This window comes from Petromyzon marinus, chromosome 10 (assembly GCF_048934315.1).
Source record: "Petromyzon marinus isolate PM22_M1 ecotype Great Lakes invasive population chromosome 10, UKy_Petmar_22M1.pri1.0, whole genome shotgun sequence".
NCBI classification, from domain to species: Eukaryota; Metazoa; Chordata; class Hyperoartia; order Petromyzontiformes; family Petromyzontidae; genus Petromyzon; species Petromyzon marinus.
This window is the reverse complement of record NC_133676.1, coordinates 5,947,821-5,971,657: the sequence shown is the minus strand read 5'-3', so window position 1 is coordinate 5,971,657 and position 23,837 is coordinate 5,947,821. Positions and strand designations below refer to the sequence as shown.

The following is a 23,837-nucleotide window of genomic DNA, read 5'->3' as shown; positions in this document are numbered from 1 at the left end:
CCACGTAGTTCGTGAAGCCTTCAATAGCTGTACCGGGGGAATCTCCATATGGTACAGATATAATGGGAGGCTGATCGATGCCCGGGTGCGGTCAAGGGATGGCTCCCTATTGCTCAACCATGTTATGTATGCCGATGATTTGGTAATAGCTGCTCATTCAGAGGAGGAGTTGGAGACGCTGCTGCTGGGACTGGAGCGTGCCACTAAGAGATGGGGCCTTACCGTCAGCCCCACCAAAACTAAGCACCTGCCTGGGTATTTTGTACCATCGGACACTCCACCCCCACAACTCCCAATCGGTGATGGGGCAGTTCTGGAGAGAGTGGAGAGTTTCCCATATCTGGGCAGTGTGCTTATGATCGGCTCCAGTTTAACAGCAGAGGTCTCACTCCGAATCATTCGAGCGGCAATATCTTTTCACCGGTTGCGTAACGCTGTGTGGAAGCTACCTGGTCTGTCGCTCCGCACTAAGCTTTAGGTCTTCTCGGCCACGGTCATTCCCTCCCTTCTCTACGCTTGCAAAACGTGGACTCCCCTAATGGAACATCTTCGCCAGTTAGAAACATTTAGGCTAGCCTGCCTACGATCCATCCTGGGTTTAACTAGGCTGGATTGTGTGAGGAGCTCACAAATTCTTGAAAGATCTGGGCAAGGTCCCATCGGTGAGCTCCTCCGGCAGGCAAGGCTGCGTTGGCTGGGTCATGTAGCCCGCATGCCCAGCCACCGCATGCCGAAACAGCTTTTGTTCGGGCGGATCGAGGGGGCTAAACGGGCGCAGCACGGGCTAGAAAAGAGATGGAGTGATGTGGTACAGGAGGACGTGGAGCTGAGTGGACTTGCTGATGACTGGTACCAGCGGTGTCAAGATTGGCCTCTGGAGGAGGCTTGTGAAGGACACTACTGGGAAGTTGGAGGCAGTCGCCCTCCAACAACAACGGAGGGCGGAGGAGCGACACTCACAACAACGAGCGGAGCGCCGGGTGGCTAAAGCACAGCATATTGGCACAGTAGGGGGCACAGGTGGTGCATCAGCCAGTCATCTCCGTCAGTCGACCCGTGGCACCTGGGTCTGCCCCGTGACCTCCTGCCAGCGGGCGTTCGACACTTCACTTGGCCTCAAGGTGTACATGGCCTGGCACAAGCGTCGTGGTGACGTCACCGCCACTTAGTGGCGAATGGCGGTTGTTGTTGTCACCGGTGCGTTTAAAATTCTCAGGCTGAGGTAGGGGGCGATTTATGCTGTGAGCGAGAGCCCTCGACAATGAATGCCCTTCGATTCATTGCTTTATTCAACTACCTTGACGAGGTGGAAAAACCTCTGTCGTGTAGGCTAACGACATCCGCGCAGGGTTCTGTTGGGAAGACGATGGCGCGGGTGGCTGTGGGTGGATGGGGGAGGCAATGCTTGTAGTAGGAATTTATTCAGTTAAGAATTATTGGCACTAGGTTCAGTTATTTTTAAACGTTAGTCATGTTTGTCTCCACATGCGTACTCCTTGTGTTTAAATAAACAGAGCAGGCACAAGGCGCTGTCAAAATTCTGCTCGCTTTTCAACATTGCTCCTCAGGCTTGCTGAACAATTGTAAATAAATTAGTGCATTTGTCCATCGCATGACAAATTTGATTTGATCTAGATTTGAAGTTTTCGTGACTGCAGGGATCCATACGCTTTTGGTTCTTTCGGTAAAGTCACGTGGGTAGAAAATAAAATAAATTAAATCACAACGTTTCGGGCACAACACAAGCGCCCGTCATCAGGTGGGACAACCACAGCAAGAAACAATTGCTGAAGTGGGTAGAAGGACTCCCGTAATATGAGGTTATATAGGTAAGAGAGGGGGGAGGGGCCAGGGAGGAGAGGGCGGGGGGTAGGGGAAGTGGAGTGATTTGATTTGGCGCTGTCGGATGGTGGAGGGTTATTGTTAAAACATTTACATGACACCTAAACGATCTAACCCCGGGGAATCTTAATTGTGAATCGCAGTTACTGCAACCTCTTGTAGTGAATTCACTGGAACCGTTATTCCTTATAAGGTGTGGCTTTTGACTGCTTGCGGATGCGTGGCATACAACCTGCCAGCCAGCCAGGTTTACTCGGCCTTGCCGGGACAGTTGGCCTGGCTGTTTTTGAGGATGCGAGATGCGGTGGGCCTGAGGGGGGGACAGCACTTATAGACATTGCTTGCCGTCACATGGCAAATCACGACAGGTTATGGGAATCCAGGTTGGTGTTGTCGTGTAGAAACGGTTCGTCGCTTTATCCAGTCGTCGGAAATGGTGGATGTAGGCGGGGTGGAATATATCCATAGCCAAACGTTTTGTAAACAAGAAAACCCGCTGTGCAGTTTGAATTCACTTAGAAGAAGGCAGGTTCCAGAGCACCGCAGGAAACGTGAGGTAAAACTTGTGGTTTAATTCCTGCCGGTCACAAATAAGAGAGTAATCTTCTTTGGTTCTTTCGGTAAAGTCACGTAGAATGAGAATAAAATAATAAATTGCTAAAATAAAATAACACAATAATATTCTCACGACGTTTCGGCCACAACACAAGCGGCCTTCATCAGGTGAAGGGACGAGACTGTCTCGAGACTGTCTCGAGACTGTCTCGAGACTGTCTCGAGACTGTCTCGTCCCTTCACCTGATGAAGGCCGCTTGTGTTGTGGCCGAAACGTCGTGATCATATTATTGTGTTATTTTATTTTATCAATTTATTATTTTATTCTCATTCTACGTGACTTTACCGAAAGAACCAAAGAAGATGAATCATTGCAGTCACGAAAGCTTTAAATCGATTAGAGAGTAATGTTTTGATAGATGTATGCTGTGCGACTGATCCACGTGTCGGAGCAGGCAATATACCTGTACAAAAAACTTGGATATTCAAGGATATGATTAATAATAATTTTAGTTGTATAGAGCGTAATATATGCTAATTGCTTCTGACAACGCTGTCCGATAATTATATACATAATCACGTGAACGGTTAAAACGTTTATAGCAATTATATTGAGTATGTGAAACCCTCAGAAAAAAAAATTTAAGCCAACAAATCAGAAATCACAAACTCAGGCACAGAAAAGTACGCAAAGAAGCATGGTGCGGTGCACATTTGGCAATACTTTGAGAGATTAACAGTGGAACACGCGGATTCCAGAAGATGCTAGAAACATTTCGGTCACTATAAAAAAATAAACGTTAGCGGGTCTGGGCCAAGACACGTCTCGAGCCAGGCTGATGGCTGGCGGTTGAGAATAACGACGGAGTGGCTGCCAAAGGAGAGGAGTGCCTCGTCCACCAATAGAGATGGAGCGATGAAAGCGGCGCAGGTGCTCGGTGTATGTTACTTTGTGATAATGACCGTTACCGCCCGCTGGACGCTCGCGGTTTTACCAACCCGAGAAATATCCCCGTCAGGCCGGATGGGAAGTGGAGACTGTGTTTTTTTGGGGGATGCGGGGTAGGTGGGGGGCGGAGGGGGCACTACGCACCATCCACAACTTCTCCTCCCGGTCGACGTGACATCGCAGGACAGTGAGGGACTGCGATTGCATGGGGTGGGCGAGGGAGGCCTTCGTCCAGTAGTGGATAGATCACCGCTGATGACGGTGACTCGCGACAGCTTGCACGCGTTCAGTTCCAAGCGTTCGTTCAAAAAAAAAAGTGGAAATTAATGAAAACAACACCATTTCCCCTGCTGACCAACAGACCAACTCGACGCTGTTCACCAGTGTTTATGAAATCCATTTCAAACCCCGTCGCCATCTTACGAGTCGGAGACTGCCAGAGGCTGTGCGTGGAGCAAACTCAAGAATGCTGCATGTCATCTTCACATCGTAGCATGCTCTGACATATTTAGCACGCAACTAAGCTAACGCTTCCTGTTGTTTATCCTTGATGTCAAAATATTACCATCGTTTTGTGTCTCCAGCCAGCTCGTTTCTGGCGAATTGGTTTTATCATTAGCTACAGAGGACGCTTTGATTTTCCTCATTAGAATGCTGATGCCATATTTCACCATGTCTGAAAAAGGACGGGCGCTCCATTTCGTGGGAAATATTTGCCCGGGCTGTGCAACGCGTTTCTTTGGAGAGACGGCTAAAAGAAATAAAACAGAATAATTTTCGAACAAACGCAAAAAAGCAGTGAAAAAACGTCCAGTCTCCGCAGACCTCTTGAGCCCAATCTGAAGCTAGTGATTATGGGGATAAAACATCGCCTTGTGTTCCTGCAGCTCAAGGCAAGCATAAACATGTGGTGTAGCATGCAGTCATTGCCCAAGCACCAGCAGCAGCAGCAAGCTCTGATGAGAGTGTCCGTGGGGTTTGGCTTTCAGTGGAGGAGGGCATGTTGTTGATAGTGGTGCTGCGTTTTTTTTAATCTATCCTGGGTACACCGCTGGGTTTGCTTGAATGGCGATGAAACGGAGCGAGGGCCGCGGTGCTCCGGTGGCGAATTAATGATGTTAATAAAGTTTGCAAAGAAGCTTCTGTGCGGCCATATAAATATAAATGCGCTCGAAAGGACACGGACGTGGGCGGCGAAAAGGAGTAGCGTTATGTAACGTTAGACAAACACAACTCTAAATTGAGAAATATAAATTCTGCGGGCGCGTATGCACGCGCTTGATGCATCTTCTGGCACAGCAATGCTCGCGAGCGTACATGAGCTTCCTCATTTTCGGTTATTTCCCCCCGTATGCCAATGGCCGGGTGGGCCAAGTGTCAAAGAATAAACTTTGTTTTGCATTGCGACCTTGTGCAAAGCGTTGCAGTGATTTTCAAAAGAATATGCAAGGGGGTTGCAGGTTATACCAGAGGGAAAAAAAATATTGAGGAGTGGGGAGAGATTTGCGGCCGCTTTAGGTAAAGCAAATGGGGGGGGGGGGTATTGGGGGGGAGGGGGGGGTGAACCACGACGTTGACAGGAGACGTCTTGTTACGAGTGATTTCGGAACACGAAGCTTGCCTTGGCAGAATAATTACAGTACCGTGTATTTGGATCTGGTTGTTGGCTTTGGGATGGATGCCTCGAGTCTCTGTATGTCGTGACTGCCACCTGCTGGTGCCGGGTTGAATGGCAGCGTCAACCCAACGGCAGCATCGGTGAGGGTGAAATGCACCTGCGCGTGCGAGGTGAGCGGCGTGCACCGGCGGTGATGCACGCCCCCGTGTGACGTCGACAAAACGTGGCGGGGGGGGGGAGGGGGGGTGCTCTGTCAGTAAATTAAATTAACGATGCGCACGATAACTGTGAGGCTTTCGTTAACTGCTCACAATGTGTAAATTACATAGTTTGAGGATGCTGCGTTGGCATTGTTGCACGAGCACAGTGAACCAAACACGGGCCTCCCACTCGAGGATATTTTTGCCTACTCTTCCAGGTTGGCCGGACATCTCGGAAGAGATGGGTGTAGCCACGTGTTACCCCGCCACACGCGACCTGCCAATCGGCTGACCGTGGCGTACCCCTTTATACCGCTGGGCGTGCACCGAGGCGGTGGGGTTCCATTGCCGAAAGCTGCCCTAGTTTTTCCAACTCGGCGCGCCGAGGCGGCCGAACCGAACGTGCGACCCGTGGGTCCCCCGACCGTGGTTGCCGTGCCATCGTTCCCGAAGCACTCCTCCTTTGCCCGTCGCCATCGTCGGCGTACGGCCGCCGTTGATTGAGAGCATCGGCGATCATTTTACGCCGAGTCGGTTGAGTTGCGTAACTACGTCCGGAGTAGCGGAAAGCGGTGAATCGCCCCTGCCGCGACGATGCCTCCTCCTTTTGTCATTTTGTGAATCGGGCTCCGGGTCGTTCTGGGGGGGGGGGGGGGGACCGACGGTCTTGCACCCGGCACGTCGCTACCAGCCAGGTTAACGTGATACGAGAGGTCCTTGTTTCCCTTTGTCTGGTCACAGTGGCGGCCAATAACGGGGTGGTGGTGGTGGTGGTGTCAATGTGCAGAGAACTGAACACGGAGGACCAGATCGTGTTGCTCAAGTCCAGCGTCATCGAGATCATCATGCTGCGGTCCAACGAGTCCTTCTCCTCGGAGGACAACTCTTGGGTGTGCGGCAGTGAAGAGTTCAAGTACAGCATCAGCGACGTCACCCAGGGTTCGCCCGCTTCCGACCCCCACCCTCACCCCCCACCAGCTGTGATGGTGGACTCCCGCTTTCCATCTTACTATAAATCGTTCTCCTTATATCGCCCCTAGCTTAATCGGATCAATAAAACCGTGTAGCCACATCTCAATTCGAGAACTATATTAGCTCCTCTATTAAACCTTCAATCGTGCCCGTTGTTGTTGTGGGCTTTGCATTGTTGTGGCCTTTTGGCCCGGTGTGCTTTGCAACTGGGATCAAGGAAACGGAAGATGTCTGGCGGTGTTTCGAGTGATACGAGCGTAGGCCAAACGCAGTGGGCGTGATACCTGTGCAGGAACTGTTTCGAATTGAGGCTTGTTTAACGGGCATTTTGTAAAAAAAATTCTAGAAAGACGTGACAGACGGAATGTGTGTAGTGCATTGAGACAGCAGGGGGGACACCCTTCCATTAAACACAGCAACGATTGTCTGCTCGAGAGTCTCAACTTCTTGTTTTCACGCTGCGGCGTTTTCGCATGAGCAGCAAGCGGCTCACCCGGTTGCGCTTGGCGACGTAAAACGTTGCGTAGAGTTTTCAAAAGCAAAATTTGTTCGGCCAGCCACATGAAAACCGATGCTTTCGGGGGGGGGGGGGCGGGCGGAAGGTGGTCGCGAGAGGCGAATGGGAACCGTCGCCTGGCCAAGCCCTGGCAGGCAAAGTGACAGACAGAAAGATAGTTATTGGTATCGGAGAAAGTGGGTGGCGCGATCTTGTCCGAGGTAGGACACACAGATTTTTTTTTTTGCTGCAAGAAACTTCCACGTGACAAGCCACTTTGTCGAGCTTTCAGCTGTGGCCAAGCTCAGTCGGCTTTACCTGCTCAAATAAAAATGTGTTTAAATGCTTTATTCGTTTCACACACACGCGTACTCTGGGTCCTGTGCCTGTTCCTGGTGCTGAAAATGACCTCTTACATTCACCTCGTACGAGCTGGTAGGTGTGGTGTAAATCTGTAATTTAGCAACACGCGCAAAGGTGTGCTGCTGCTCACCGACGGCAGGAAGTTACGACTCCCATCGCGCCTTTCGTGCACGGTCATGCAACCACCACATGGCATGTACATTGGTCTCAGGCTTGTCCAGAGAATCAGCTCAAAAGAGCTAAACTTTTGGTCATACTATGGTTGAGACAACCAACTGAAAGTGGAGAGTTGAAAATGTCCCCATCAAGCAGCGGTGTTGCGCGGTGATGGGTTTCCTCACTGCACAGAAGGGCCTGGGATCGACTTGTGGTATAATCATTGAGGCTTTGTTCTTCCCCAGCATCTTAATTCATACTCATGATTGAGTGTTTTTGCTAATGTCTTGTTGTATGTATTTTGAACTTCTTTCAGACCGTGCATAGCCAACCGTGCTAATTGAAGGTGCGAGGTATTGTCCGGAATTGTTTCTCAATTGTTCATCAGCTTAAAATACAACAATTACATACAGTACGCATGCACTGCAAACAATTAATTATTTACGCACATTCACGCCGACGATACACGATGCGCGTAATCGTTGGCGTGAGAATCAATTTGTAATCGGCGAATCGATGGATGTTACATGCGTCGTAAACATTCGGTCCACTTGGCAGAACTTCAATAGCTATGGCTTGGGGCCTGCAGCTACGGAGAATTACAAGGTCAGCTTTGGGATTTCTAGGATTTGCTGATGGTGGTTTAATTGATAGCTGGATTGCGCATGCTCGGGCATCGCTTAATAATTCACTCGCGCTTGCCCCGTAGCCAGAGAAGCCCCCCTGGGAAGTGGTGTTCTTTCCAGTGTAGCTGCGTCGAGCGGGGGAGAGGAATCCTGTACGAAGCAGCCAATGTCCTCTGCAGTCTAGCTGCATCCCATTGGTCCACTTTCATGCAAACAGCGGGGAACCATAAACCTTGGGTGCAGTTTGTTGTAGCTTGCAGTTTGTGGAGTGCTTTTGGGGGGAACGATGTATGTATGTCTGTATGTTTGTTGAACTTCTTTCGTACCGTACGTAGCCAACCGTGCTCATCGGGGGGGGGGGGGGGTGCGGGAGAAGGACTACAAATTAAACACAAAGAGCAGTTCCAAAGAAATTAGTTTTGATAACGAAAAGTAACAGAACGGTTGTATTAAAGAGGACTTGTTTTCAATTGGTGCATCGGTCAAACTTAAATCTAACTTTATTCCTTTTAAGGCACCTCTGTTAAAAAAAAAAACTTGGCCCCCTGTACATAAATGATTATCCTCCATGAAATCTTTACAACTCTGCACTTAAAACAGTAATTAGGTTAATCTACAGCCATACTTTTTTTTTACACAAATTATCTGTAAATGCCAGGCCGGAACAGTTAAGCAAGTTATTTTATTTACATGTTGGACGGTCAGGCAGGCCCTTATCTGACGAGGTAGAGAATGTTGCATAGTGGGGGCTGTGTAAGCAGAATGGAACCGCGGGCCCCCAGATGTTTATTTGTAGTCGCGTATCGCCTGGCATCCAAACGGGAGGGCACGCACCCTTGAAGAATTTTGCTCGTGTGGATCGAACGATGAATTCGGCTTGTGTGGATGTGATGCTGGTGGCTCGTTACATCGCAGGACCATGAGATTATGGCGACGGCTTCGGGGGGGGGGGAATCCTTCGTGCAGCAGTAGATAGATCAAGGCTTTCGAAACAGGGATCTGCCAACGGCTATAAAGTAGGTCCTTGAGAGAATTTGCAAAGGCTTTGGGAGGCGATTCATCCAACAGTGGATTCATCGTGGCTTCAGCACGAGGTGGCAGCTCCAGAGGATGGTGGCGGGAGGAGGGGGGGGGGCACACAATGGCAGTTTCAGAAAGATAAAGCAAACGCAAAAAGACCCCTCGGTGGCGGCTGCTTCGTCCTGCGACCCGCTGCCCACAACCCTTCCAGTGCATGTCGGCGCGTTTGAGGACACGCACGTGTTCATAATAGACTTGGAAGCACTCTACTTGCAACAGGGGTGATGGATGGGTACTGTATTTTGAAAAACCTGCCCATCTGTCTACTGGGAGGGGGAGGTTTTCCATTGGCGAGGATGGATCGGCGGCATCTGGTACTTTTAAAACATAACAGTGGCTTTTGTTCGTGATTTGGATAGCGCAATATATGTTTATATATTTTTTTACGGCATGAATTTGAAACAACGTAAATGTGCGGGTTTTTTTGTTCAGTTCAACGAGAATATACGCGTGAGCCATTTGTACAGTGATATATGTACAAGAGGTGAAGAGATACACGCCGTTGTGTTCGTGCGATACTGAGAATGGCAACGTCACTGGGAGGGACGATGCCCACTGGTCGAGACTAACAGTGGAGTGGCACACACCCCCAAGAGGGAGGGTCCACCACAGAATTTTAGCACGATTTTTTTAGCACGGTGAGCTACGCACGGTGCGAAAGAAGTTCAACATACACACATACTTGGCTTACGATGAAAGAAGTTCAACATACACACATACTTGGCTTACGATGACGACGATGATGAAGAAGAGCAATGGCGCAATGCTAAGCGCACTCCACGGTGAACTAAGCCACCTGTGTTCAATTCCCATCCGTGGCCCGACAGGTACCACGTGGTACCTGAATCGGGTACCCCAAGCAACACTCCCTCTTCAATCCGTACTGGCTGGCGTGTGACTGTATAGTCTAATGACCTCCATGACTGAAATGCCTTCATCCAGCCGTGGATGTAAAAGGCCTTGTAAACGATGTTAATATTATCCATAATACAGGTTTTTTTGGGGTTGGATCGTGTAAATATATAAATGTGTCGTTAAACCCGCCACCACCCGACACAGCCAATTAGTAAGGGTTGTCACATAAACAGAACATGCCAATTCGTCACTAGTACAGTACACCGGTGTGTCGGAGAGCCAAGCCACAACATTTACAAACTGAGTATGACGTTTCGCCAGGAATTACAACTAGCTTCATCAGGCGACAACCAGATTTGTGGAGAAATCCTCCTGTTTGATGAAGCTAGTTGTAATTACTGGCGAAACGTCGTACTCAGACTGTAAATGTTGTTGCTTTGCTCTCCAACACACCGGTGTGCTGTACTCGGAACGAATTGACATGTTCTATTAACGTGACAAACCTTACTGTTTGGCCGTGTCGGGTGGTGGCGGGTTTAACGAGACATTTATATATTTACGCGATCTAACCCCAAAAAAACTGTATTATGGATGATATTTGTCGCGAAAGCCTACGTGTTAAACTGTTAATATTGTAAGAACTAGATTCGATGATGGTTGCTTGTGTTGCAATCGAAGCGTCATAATCTATTATTATTTAATTTATTTCTACGTGACTTTACCGAAAGAACCAAACAGTGTTGATATTGTGGGTTAACATTCTTGTCTTCAAATTAAGTCGTTTTTTTAAGGCCTGTTATTTTTAGAGGCAAGCAATGTTTTCAACGCGACACGTGTGTTGCTTATTCTCCCCCCCCCGCCCGAATCAACATCAGCAGGGAATTAATATAGCTATACATTGTTTACAGGCGTGGCAATTGTTTACAAGACAATTTTAGCCTGAGCCGCCTTCTTGCGCACACCTGTATGTATTTTTTAAGCTTTGCGAATGAAATAATTTGCCAGATTAAATATAACCACAAGCACATTGTTGCATCATTAAGCCGGCAGCGTCGTCCGTCGCCTTCTCTCTGCGTGGCGGCGCGGGATTGCGCCCGGCCACGGCTCCCAGCCACAAAGCGGCGGTCTCCTCGGGCAACTTCCCCGCTCGATGGCCGCTTTGATTGTGGGGGGGGGGGGGGGGGAACTGTGGGGGGGCGGGGGGAGCTCTGAAGGGTGGGGGGAGCTGTGTGTGAGAGTCGCTGCTGTCCCACCACCGACCGCGGGACCCAGCTGCGTAGCGTGGCTGCGTTGAGCCCTGGTACGGGAAATTAAATGCAGGTGGGCCCACTCTGTCTGCCCCCACTCCCCCCCCCTGCCCCTGCACCCACCCCCCTCCCGCTGCCCGCCACCCCCTACCCTCTTCGTGGCCCAGTACCTGGGCGGGAAGATGGACGAGTCTGCGACGTCTGGTGGCTTTATCGATAACGTTTGTCGCGTCGATGGGCGGCGCGTTAGTGCGACGCGAGCAACGCGTTGACAGGGTTGCCGGTTCTCGACTCCGCCCACGGCTGCTGTTTGGTATTAACACCCCCACCCCACCCCCTCCACCATGCGTTGTCTTCTCCGCAGCCGGACACAACATGGAGCTGCTGGAGCCTCTCGTCAAGTTCCAGATTGGACTCAAGAAGCTGAATCTGCATGAGGCAGAACACGTGCTGCTCATGGCCATCTGCATCTTCTCTCCTGGTGGGTGTGCACGCTTGCTTGCTCGCTCACTCGCTAACTCACTCACTAGCTCGCTCATTTGCTCACAAGCTTGTGAGCTCACTAGCTCACTCGCTAGCTCGCTGGCTTTTGTTGCTCACTTACTAGCTAACTCGCTCACTAGCTCACTTGCTCACAAGTTTGCAAGCTCACTCACTAGCTCACTCGCTAGCTCACTCACTCACTAGCTCACTCGCTCGCTCACTCACTCACTAGCTCACTCGCTAGCTCACTCACTTGCTCACTAGCTCACTCGCTCGCTCACTCACTAGCTCACTCGCTAGCTCACTCACTTGCTCACTAGTTCACTCGTGAGCTCACTCACGAGCGAGCTCACTTGCTAGCACATTCACTTGCTCACTAGCTTATTCAGTAGCTCATTCGCTCACTCACTAGCTCACTAACTAGCTCGCTCACTCACTAGCTCACTGGTTTCACTCCACGTGCTGCAACCTACTTAAGCAGCTGAATTTTAATTGGGATATACGTCGGATGTCATGCCGATCGGCACGCGCTGCAACCAGAAAAACACATCGGAGACTTTCTTTGTTTTTCATAAACAGGTTGGCAGGATCTCAGCGGCAGTGCAATTGTATGTGTGTGGTAATTCACCAAAGATAAAGGTCCCCCGTGTAGCCTTTAACAGACTTGTGGGACAAGCGTTGTTAGGGAGCACCTATGAAGGCCGGCACGGCAGACGAGAGGGGTGGGTGGCCAACACCACGCCCGGCCGCCAGGTACTCATTTAAGGCTGAATCGACCTAGGAGAGGAGCCTAGTAACAGTTGCAATATTCGCCACTGGTCATGAGCGGTAAACGAACTCTGGTCACCGTGTGTTAATCACTGCGCCACTGCTCCCCATTCCCCAGCAGCCCGTCAATTTTGGTTATCTCGTTGGTATTGCTGCTCGGGGTTTTTCATCCTCGTCTGCGCAGTTTTGTTCACCGGCGAAACTAATTGTAACTTTGGCGTGCCATTTGCATGGATAATTAACTCTCGCACGCACGATTGAATTCTATCATTGTGAGTGCGAAAAGGATGCAGTTGTGTATCGGAACAACTTGTACCTGGGTAAAACTAAATGTAAAAAAGTCGCTGTTTCCCCACTTGAGTGAGCATCGCTTGGCACTTACTTCGCCGAGCTAGAAATGTAAAGGCGTAGCCCTCCAATTGCTCGCTCACACCACTGCTGGCAGAATGAACATCAATAGAGGGCACTCACAAGACCTTCTGAGCCAGTGGTCTTCACTCATTTTCAGAGGGGGGGGGGGGGGGGTACTTTCGCCGATAAGACATCAGCAGGCTGAGGATCGTCACACATTTTAAACCATTGGGGTTTGACAGCAGCACGATGATGGGGAGCGGGGGGGGGGGGTGTTTTTACATTTGTGTATTGTCGGGGACCACGTGTCCGGGGGCGCACTAAAGGCCACCCCAGTGCCTTGCAATGAATAAGACTGCTCTAGAGGGTTTTTGGTTTACTCTTCCACTCTGGCCAAATGGCCTGGAAGAGGTTGGAGAGGTGGAAGTACCCACGTTTTACCCCACCACATGGAGAGCTGCTGACCGACTGTGGTGCTGTGGCAAAAATTCTAAACTCTCATGATAGGGGAGGCCCAGTCTCTGCATACCCACAGCCAAGCGGCAACTTACTATTCACGAAAGTGGTTTTATGAACCGCGCAACAGATGATGATGATGACAGTTCTGGGTAAGAAATCGCGTCTTTCTTCTTCTGTCTCTTCTTCTTCCTCCTCCTCTGCCACCCCTGCCGCGATCGACAAATCGGCGGCCCCAAGACCGGCCGAGCCTGCTGGAGCGCGAGCGCGTGGAGGCGATCCAGGAGCGGCTGTCGGAGACGCTGCGGGCCTACATCGTGTGCAACCACCCCCCGCCCAGCAGCCATCTGCTCTACCCCAAGATGGTACAGAAGCTGGCCGACCTGCGCAGCCTCAACGAGGAGCACTCGAAGCAGTACCTGGAGATCTCGCGCGAGGCCGGCGACCCGAGCGACCTCACGCCGCTGCTCCTCGAGGTGTTCGGCTCTCCGCTCTCCTAACGGCGGCGGCGCCGCCGCTCGAGCCTCGGTCGTTTCACGTTTGCATCTGGAATTTTTTTGTTTGTTAATCCTCTATTTCCCGGAACTTTTGTCGTGGTTGTTTTTGTTGTTGTTTTTGTTATTGAGTCGACGTTGAGATGCAACCAGTGTGCGTGCTGGTGCATTGCAGATCCTTGATTTACCTGCATTTTATCAAGGTCGCCAACTTAGCCAGTTTTTGTTCCATCCTGGTGCTGGTTAGAAGTTTTGCATCGTTGGTCTTTGTTTGTCGTTGGGTCTGGTCGCCGACGTTGTGACACATCTGGGACACGCGCGTAAAGGATGTCCTTTTGTTGAGGTCTTCGGCCAGGGCGATTCCACCCTTTGGCGAGATGACCCCGGCGGAAAGGGTTCAGGCGTGAGGTCTCAACCGGTTTGGTTTCAAGGTAACGCTGACGTAGCGTCTTCTCCGTCTGGCCCGCCTGACCCTTGCGTACGCGATCAGGTGCTGGTTCCAGCTGACACGCGTTCTCATGGTTGTGTCTGTCTTTATGTCATTTATTTTTTTCCCCCCTTCCTCTCCACATTTTTTACACATTACCTCAACTACGTACGTATCTCTCCACAGTGGCTGCTCAAAAAACCGTCCCGCTTTTACGCAAAACCAGTGCCATATCAATCCTCAACGACGTTTTTGGTTAAAATGTTCACTCTTGTCGAGTTTTTGGATCGTTAAATATTGTAATTATTATGACGACGACGACGATGATGGTGGTGATGATTGTAGGAATGATAGCGATGGTAAACTGTTGGGTGTGGACTGTGCATTGTGAGTAATATTCTTAACAGATTGCATGACTTGTTAAGTCAGCAGGGTTTTTTTATCGACAAAGCAAAGACGCTGCAACAGAAAAATGCGTCTTAACAAAAATATAATTTATTTTTACAGATATTCTTAGAGCTGCTATGTCTGTAAAAAAAATAACATTGCCATCCGTTTTACACGCATACTTGTGCTGTTTACGATTTGCATTGTTAACTTTTACAAATATTTCTCGAAATGAAACAAAATGGACCGGAATACGGATCGACAGTGCAACGGGACCGCCGGAATGCGACGAAAGTCGGAGAGAGAGACACCGCTCGCTGTCGACCGTCTGCAAGAGAGGACGGGCTCTAGACAAGACGAGACCTCTCTCAAACAAAAATCCTAGGAAATATGCAAACATTACCGTAGCGAGTATGGACGATGTTCGCACCTACCTGGATGTGGCACTGCCAACTTGAGTGTGGTGAACAGTGCACTGGTTATAGTGACCCCAGGCCTTTGCTTGGTTGTCTGTGTGGTGTGGTGCGTGGCAAATATACGTTGTGAGCTTGCATGGCACCTTGGTCTCTCTCTCTCGATAGAGAGACACAACCTCTTGATTAAATAATTCACAAAATGATTGTTTAAACTACCTCTGTGTGAGGTTTCTTTCTTTGTTTTTACTAGAGCACATTCAGGAGATAATATGAAAAATGCTTATTTTCAACACCAGCAGGCATAGCAGCTTCAACTCTATTGCTTGTTTCATGAATGAGAAAATTAAACTGCATAATGCTGCGGCTGTCAAAAACACACGAATGAAATGTCATTCATTGCATGTTAACTTTACTAATTTTTTTAACCGTTTTTTTTCCACATTCCAAAATAATCTGTGACAACCAACGACAAGTTTTGTTGAAACAATGTTGGTGTTTTTTGACGTGTTTACATGTCATATATCCACGCTTATGACAATTAAGTTTCCCAGGCATTGCGTGTCTTTGGAAGAATGTGTAAATCAAGTAACCCACGTGTTAGCGTGCAAGCTCATTCCTGACAATCAAGCTAAATGTGCGTGTGTCACTGTTTTACTTTCTTGCAATGTGGAAATTGATCAGGCAGTTTGTAGCGGCAAGGCATTAGCTGCACTAGAGTTGGCTATTTATGTCTTAACCTTTTTGACATCGGAAACATTGCAAAAGACCAGAGCTGTCCAGAGTTGGAGGGGGCTTCAACAAGGGGGGACATTGCCCCTTGGTCTCCCACAAAAGAGGGCCCCCCCCCATGTAAACAAAGAGAGCCTGGGTATTTTTTGTCGCGAATGAATTAACGGCGCCCCCCCCCCCCACGGACATTCTACTCTGGGGCTGTTCAGCCATCGGGGGCCTTCTCTACACTCATCACAGCCCTGGGTGGCGGGGGGAGCGGGGAAAGCGCCCCTCCTCGTTTCCAACAAGCCTCATTAAATTGGCCTTGTTTTCTTTTAATTTACGTTGTGTTTTCAAACGTATAACCCGGTGCGTGCTTGAAAACATTTACCCACGTCGTATATACCCCCAAACAACCTTAACATGACCACGTTTTATTTGTCCCTCACCCGCTGCAACGACGGACGACAGCTGTGGTTAAAGAAACACTACTTGGGCAGTTGCATGAGCATTTAAATACACGTCTATATTGTAAATTATTTATGTGATTTAAAAAAAAAAGTGTACATTATTTTTTGCAAGTTTTAAAGGCTCTGGGCTCTGAATTATCGGTGGTTAACGTTGATGGGCATTTAGATTTTTTTTGTGTTTTTTGTTTTCCTTTTAATAGTTTTCTGAACTGTAGTGTACTTGCCTTTTTCAAACGGACCCGTTACTCTTGGTAGTGCTTTAGTGGAGTGAACTATAACATTGAACTTGCTGGATTGCTGCGTGCTGTATTTGATTAAGCAAACTTCTACCTGGAGCTCTGTCAAGGGTGTGTTGTCGCTCTCTTTGTACTCGGTGTTTCTGGATGTTGTGACAGGGTTGACAAAACTGAAGGATGTGGTGTCATCGTCACTTTGAGATATGCGCTGCTTTTATTGAGGGTTAAAACCGCCCTGTTTTAGAGCAACCTAGTTTTTGGACGGTAAAACGATCCTGTGTGTTTCTAGGTTGACGAAACGTTGCTGGCGCTAATAAGAGATCGCTCGTTTCTCTCGTATCACGAGCTCCCGACGAAAGCACTTATTTTTCACGACGATGATATATAAACGACAGAATGTGTCACTAAAAGTGGAATGTTGTTTATGATAGAGAAATTATTTTAGGATTAAAGAGATATATATGCGTGCGACGCGGATGCGTATAAACACAATACAAATTGTCATACATTTTATATTTGTACAACTGATGTCCCCTATGCACATACTTTATTATTTTTCTGCTGTACCGTATACTTTACGGCGTTTTAAGTGTTCAACTTTACAGAGATGGGGAGAAAACATATTTTATGATATGCTGGTGGAAATTTATGTCAGAGATGTTGTGTCTGTCACATTGTTTTTAAGATGAATTGGTTTTTACGCAAACATCGGCGATGAAAAGATGTTCAGCAGAAGCTGATGATGTGTTCTTTAAACTAACAACCTGATGCGTATCAATTTTGCACTACATTATTTCCGACATCACTTTCGAAGTTAATTACCATGGTAACAACTAAATATGCATTGTAGGATGTCTCAGTGGAAAGATATATATATAAACCTCTTGGTTGAAAAACAATGAATGTCGCAACAGCCATATAAAGAATATGATTTGTTTAATTGGTCATTTTAATCGGTCATTTGCTCTTAAACGCGGTCACCCATCTCGTGCGCATGCACTGAGCACGAGAGGCACAGACAGAGCAGGACTTATTTTTACCCATCACGCATTGTGACAGGAGATGACGATGGTGATGGCTTTTGCCGATGGGTATATTTCTTAGGAGATTTGACATTTCTATCCTGAGAATTGGGGTGTTTGCTTTCGTACAGCAACAACAAAAAAATATAAGCAGGATCTTGCGTTCCAGAAATGGGTAGAATAGAAAAAAAACCCGATTTGGTCATCTTGGACTTCTTGCCTCTCCCTCCTACTCCTTGTCCCGACCTCTGCCCTTTCTGCAAGCATCACCTCGCCACGCATGGCACAGCTCTCCTCCTGCTCCTCATCATCCTAGCTTGATCACTAAAGTTCTCAACAAACCACTCTGCGTGTTAAATGGGCATTTCGCACAAATACACAACGGGAAACAGGTCGGGGCGATTCGGAGAAAAGGACCCGGGTAAGAGGAGGGTGTCGATGCCTCCGTCGGGGCGGAACGATGGAGACTCGAAGGTCCCGTCGTCGAATTTGGGGTGAGTGGGGAGAGTGTCGTTTGTTTCTCCGCGTCGTTTTGTGTCGCTTTTTGTTGTTGTAAAACCTCGCTAGATACGACGGCGTTACGTGGAAAGTAACATTCGTGCACGAGATCACACGCCTCGTTTATCCTGCTGTAATGTTAGAAGAAGAAGAAGAAGAAACCTAAGCCATTTTAACAAAGAATGTGTGTAAGCGTGTCCTTGCTTGTATATCATGCCGTTTATATTGCGATGTCGTTCCGACGTAGAATTTGTTTCCGGAGACGCAATCTCGTGATGGTTTTGACGAGGCACCAACACTTTTGTCTGCGCACGTGTCATGCGTTGCACTTGAGAATAAACAAAGAGCTCTTATAGAGAGGTGGTTTTGTTGCTGTTGTCTTGGTGCAAGGAGTGGTTGTTGGCGTTACCCGCACGCTGTAACAAGTGTGCTGTTGAATACAGGGCGATTCGTTTTTTGGGAACCCCGCTGATTTATAATGGCCCGATTTCTTCTCAAGCGGTTCTTGATTTGTGTGAAAGTGCTGGCCTCGATCTTACACAGGAGCGTATTTCGTCCATGGGCCCGATCAGAGGTCGGTACCGCCTAATTTGAGCAAAACATCAGTCGTATCCATCTATATGGCCACCGCGAGTGTATTATTTGATAACCTCGTGAATTTCAAGTGGTTATCACGTAATCCACTGTTATTGGCCACCTAAAGAAATTTGGCCCATTAAAGGTGGTACAAACCAGTTCAATATCTGGGCTGGTTAAAACGATTTAATACTTGCCGAGCTATCTGTGAGATACATGCAAAGGTTTGTATATTATTAAATGTTGCTTTCCCTGCACAGTAAAATGCTTTCTCCGTTATTTTGTGACGGGGGGGGGGGGGTAATCCATCAATTGATCACCCCGTCGAATAAATAATCATCATGCCCGGAAATTCACCTTTGCAAAAGCGTTACAAGCAACAAAAACATTGGGTTCGTGAGTGGACGGAGTCACAGAGGGCGGGAGACGTGAAACGGAGCGGACGCAGCCGCCAATAATCGCCATCTGCGGTCGTTGTGTGCGCCGATTGCCTTCCGCATTTGGCCACCGCGTTGTGGGGACGTCGTCTCGCCTTTTGAGAAGCAGCTACTGTGGGCGTTGGGTGGTGGGGGCAGTAAGGGGGCTCCGTGTGCAGGGAGCAATGCAACCACTCAAGTTCGTGCGAATCACGAGGCACGCGTTCCCACAGGAACCATGCATTTTGTGAAATCGGGTTACGGGACGGCGGGGACAAAAAAAAACAATCGGGTTTTGTGTGTCGCAGTTTTGTTTTCTGGATTTTGAACAAAAACGCGTGATCGCGCTGGCACAAACCTCTGCAACTGGGCGCTCTTGTGCATTCTCAAGCTGCGCCCGTAGCGTTGCGCGCGTGGACTGCGATCTCGGTAACGGTGTATTATGAATGTATGCGGTATTACCAAATGACTAGAGTGACTTCTAGACCTGTGCCGGAGATGCAACCAGCATTAATACAGCAAACTTGTACCCTATGTAAAAAATAAACATTAAAAAACCCATATATATTTCAAGACTAAAAGCTGTATATTTTATGTGCCAACGTTATGAATTTATACATAGGATGCTTGAATGTTTCATTGGCTCTTGTCGTATTTATACTGCTGTTAAAATATGACCCCCACCCCCGCAACGACTCACAAAAACACATCCTAAATTTGTGTCGTTCTCGACTGCAGGTCTTCGGAGAAATGCCTTCGTTTTCTGTCGCGCGATGAGCAACCAACAGGCATTATTCACAATTGTACTCTTATGCAATATCACTCCGTGTGGTGGTGGATCAACAGTGCCGCACAAGGCCGGCCCTTGGCTTTTGACGTTAGGGTCAGGTACAAAAAAAAATGTCACGTCCGTTTAGCACTGCGTAAACACTGCACGGGGCGCGTTCGTTAATGTTTTTGTTGGTTAAAAATGTGAATGTGTCTCCTCGCCGCGTCGCGACTGACAGGGTAACCAACAGGTGATGGCTGATGTCCAGTGATCTGTGTACGTGTGTGTGTGTGCCATCGAATTCTGTTGCTGCTGCTTTTGTAGCTACCGTCCACTGACTGATCGGTGGACTCTTTGTAAGAGGGTCATTAAAGGTCCCTTAAAGGGTGTGGGGTTGCGGTAACAGATGTTGTTGCGCCGTGTTCTCGTTGTGCTATGCCGGTGCTTGCGTGGAGCCTAGAGGAGTCGCTGCCAGTGCCGTGTTGTTTGGGTGCAATGCGGGTGTCGCGTGGGTGTCAGTCTGGACAAACCGCCGAGCGAGGGAGCAGTGCTTTGTCACGTATGCATGTACCTATGTTGAACTTCTTTCGAAACCGTACGTAGCCAACCGTGATACTCGGGATGTTGCGGAGGAAGGTACAACAAACTCAACACGTAAAGCAGTTTTAAAGAAATGACACCTGCAACAGATGCTGCGCTCCTCCTGCCCCCCCTCTCTCCCCACTATGATTGCACACCGACTCTCGAGCGTGATGGACATTGAGAGGCATGCGCAACGTATTTATCTTGTGACATCGCTGCACTCGAGCCGTTCCACAAATCCGTCGGCACTTTAAACAAAAAAAACAGCATTGCGGTTTCGTCGATCCAAGCAGATTCCCTCTATTCACTTGACGTCCCTTTTGGCTATGACCCTCGGGTGTGTGTTTAGGTGTTGTCACTTGTTTTTCTTTAAAAAGAGCTGTGCGCCCGTTTGTGTTGAACACCTTGAATTATTATTACAGAGAGTAAACACAATTTCATAGTTTAACGCTGTGTACGAAATAAATGTGTAAGATAAAAGAATGGTTTTCAGGTGTTCTACACAATCAGCCCCGCTGTGTTTTTTTTTGTATCGTACGATTGTTAATTTATGCAGCAACATTGCTTTGTGAGCTTTACCCCCATCATATTTTATCCTATTAAAAAAAAATTCTGTCGCTTTTCATTGAAAAAATAAATAGATGTCCATCTCGCAGCCCTTTTGCAAATACTGTATATATACAGACGCACAACACAAGCTGTGCATATGCGTGCACATCCGCACACACCTGTAATCTTTACAATAAACAAAAGAATTAATCTTCTAAACGTTAAAACGGTATATTTGTTGAGCTGAGTGTGCATACGATTGTAAAATGAATGTGTCGTGAAATACAGAACATAAAAACGAAAACTGAAGTCTGTTTCATCTCAAATAATGTCGCGTACATGCATATATATGCTGACCTACCACACAAGGCGTTGTGTCCTGTACATATGGGTGTAAAATAAAGGCTATATTAGGCATTTTAAGTATTTTTTTGTAATTTTTTAAAAATTGTACGTGCCTTTGTTTTTACAGTTCTCATCATCATCAATTGGGGTTGCAGCGAAGTGGTAACACACATGCCTCGCTAGTGAGAAGGACAAGAGTTCGATTCCCGACCCGGGCGCCTTTCTGTGTGGTGTTGATTCTCCCTCCGAGGGTTATTCCGCGTTTCCGGTTTCCTCCCAGAGCTAAAAAAAACCCCTCAATGTGGACAGGATCCTCTTAACAAAGTGTATTTGGGCTTTGTGTGGTGGCTTTCTTGTGTTAATAAGTGTATAATTACTATCACCCACGATCTGTCCGCTGCTAGATGAAGGCCTCCCCACGTCGTCATCATGTCTTGTGGCCTTTGCATCCTTGCATCAATTTGCACATTTATAGTCGACAGCAGAAATCATGGAGATTGATATTAATGTCTTCCGAGAATATCAATGAAACTTTATTTATTTAGAGGCACCTTTCTTAAAACCAAGGCATGTATGTTGAACTTCTTTCGCACCGTACATAGTTAACCGTACTAATCGGGTGTACGGGGAAAAAGACAACAAACTAAACACTACATAAAGGATCCGCCATTAAAAATGTAAAACCAGAGTAATTATGTTACACGACAGCCATACCTTTTGTATCACCAATACAATTTTCATCATCGAATGCTATGATAATCGGGGTTACGTATTATGTTTTTTTTCTGTTTACTTTGGAGGGTCAGGCAATCAGTCCCCTTAACCGACGAGGTATAGGGAATTCCACAGAGTGGTTGGAGAGGCGGCGGGGGGGGGGCATGGAAGCAAATGGAACGGGCCCCAGAAGTTTGTAGTCGCACCCTGGGGGGGACATCTAGCGAGCGATCCCTCCACCGGTGGATGATTGAAGCGGTGTGTCGGGCCAGTGGCTAGAAACCTTCGCTTTCAGGTAGCAGCATCCCAGGTCGTCGCCGGGGATTTATCAGTCAGGAGGGCTGCCATCGCACCGGCAGCCGGTACAGTCCACGGGGTCACCGGCTTCACATGACCGACCCTAAACCTGTGCCCTTCATTGCAAGGCCCGCGGGCCCCTGGCTGTGCGCCTGATGGACTTTAGTGCGGCCCCTGACGGGCAGTCCCAGACAATACAGACATGGTGAAAACACCGCCCCCCGTCTCCACCATCACCATCATCATCATCCTGCTGCCGTCAAACCACAATGGTTTCAAATGTGTGGCGGCCCTCACACTGACGATGTCTTATCGGCGATGGTGCCCCCCCCGCCCCCTCTGAAAATTCGTGAAGAACACTGCTCTAGACGAGCCAGCCCAACGACTATGATTGACACTCTGTCAAGGTTTCTCAAACTCCAGTCCTCGCGACGATCAATTTTCTCCCCATTCAAATGCAAAGGAACTCGCTCCACGACGCACGCGTCCGATGATTGTTCAACACGTCCCACGTGGCACGCTGAGCAATTGTCTGTCACGTGGAACGCGTTCACACGTACACGCGTACACCGAGATCGCAATCTGATTTCGAATCGTCTTCATTAACGCAATAGCCGTACTGATTTTTTTCATCTTCATTTTCTTTCTCCAATGGCAAGTGTATCAATGGTCCTCTCATATCTTACGTTATATCTGCCTCCGCGTTCCAAGTCTCCTCTGATGATGCACGTGGCCTGTAATGCCGGCACTGCGGAGGCGCACAATGTCACACGACTCTGTTCCCTTTTGGGCGTCGAGGTGCCGTTCCCTGGCTTGCCAGGAGAATGCAGTGCAGTGAAGTGTGGACTAAATATCCACGTGTACCATCTGTGTGGGGATAGAGTGTCCCCCCACCCCCTCGCACGCGTTGGGCTTGCTCCCACACGTGAATAATAAACACTCATCATTGATTGGCCCAAAACCTCTAAACATGCACGGCACCTCCATGTGTCGAGGCTTTGTGAGTATTGCGAGATGCAGTTCGCGTAAAAGACACTGCTGTATAATGAACGCAATTACAGTATTATTGTTTTGCCATCAAAGCAGTTAAAGTTAACACTGATTTGTTCCACTAGGTGGCGCTGGAGGCAAAGGAATGTTATTTCCCTCTGTGCTCTTGCCATCGACGGCTGAGTGAATGTATGTATGTTCAATTTATTTTGTAGCCAACCGTGCTAATCGGAGGTGCGGGGAAAGGACAACACACTAAACACAAAAAAGGAGTTCTAAAGAATGGAGTTTTCGCTGTGTCTGGCATTGAAATAATCAAACGATTTATCTGTTTTATTCAGAAAGCCGTCATGTTTTTTTTGGCAACGTTTCCTTTTTTTCAGTTGATCATCGTCATAAATCAGTCTTGAATGTATCCGCTGCTGGATGAAGGAGGCCTACCCACAACGTTGCCTTCGATGTCACGATGCATCTTCTCGCACTGCTGCTACGGTATAGCTGATCTCATCACGGTGGCCACCCTGCATTTAAATATCAGCAAGACATCGGCGCTAACTGTAGGTGATACTGTGGTGCATAAATGATGGGTTCCTTAATATATCTCTCTCCTTTAAAGCGAATTTTATATTGAACTTGTGTCTCTCTGACGCCCGACCACTGGTTCGTGACATCAACTGAAAGTTTAGCTGTATGCAGTTGGTCAGTAAATGTGCAGTATATCAAAATCAAAATAAAATCATCTATGCCTCGAGTTTCAAGGCTGGCTACTAGCTGGGCTCCTCTCCATCCCAGCAGTAACTCTGGTGTTCGTGGCTGCTGCGGGCCGTTGCCACCTAAACTAGCTGGGTAACTGGCTATATGGGATTTTTTTTGTGCAACAAATAAGCATTGAGTTGAAACGGCAGAATAACAAGTTCGGAA

The 23,837-nt window shown here is 48.2% G+C and overlaps 1 protein-coding gene across 2 annotated transcripts in view; it reads left to right on the top strand.

The window, feature by feature from the left end:
* The window catches only part of LOC116941047 (vitamin D3 receptor-like), a 100,013-nt gene extending 79,026 nt beyond the window's left edge, over positions 1–20,987 (top strand). For both annotated transcript variants that reach the window (XM_032951637.2, XM_032951638.2), the window contains exons 7-9: positions 5,952–6,103; positions 11,324–11,440; positions 13,258–20,987. In XM_032951637.2, coding sequence (XP_032807528.2) covers positions 5,952–6,103; positions 11,324–11,440; positions 13,258–13,517 — 529 coding nt within the window. In that variant the 3' untranslated portion in view covers positions 13,518–20,987. The remainder of the gene's footprint in view (positions 1–5,951; positions 6,104–11,323; positions 11,441–13,257) is intronic.
* Positions 20,988–23,837: the final 2,850 nt, after the last annotated feature.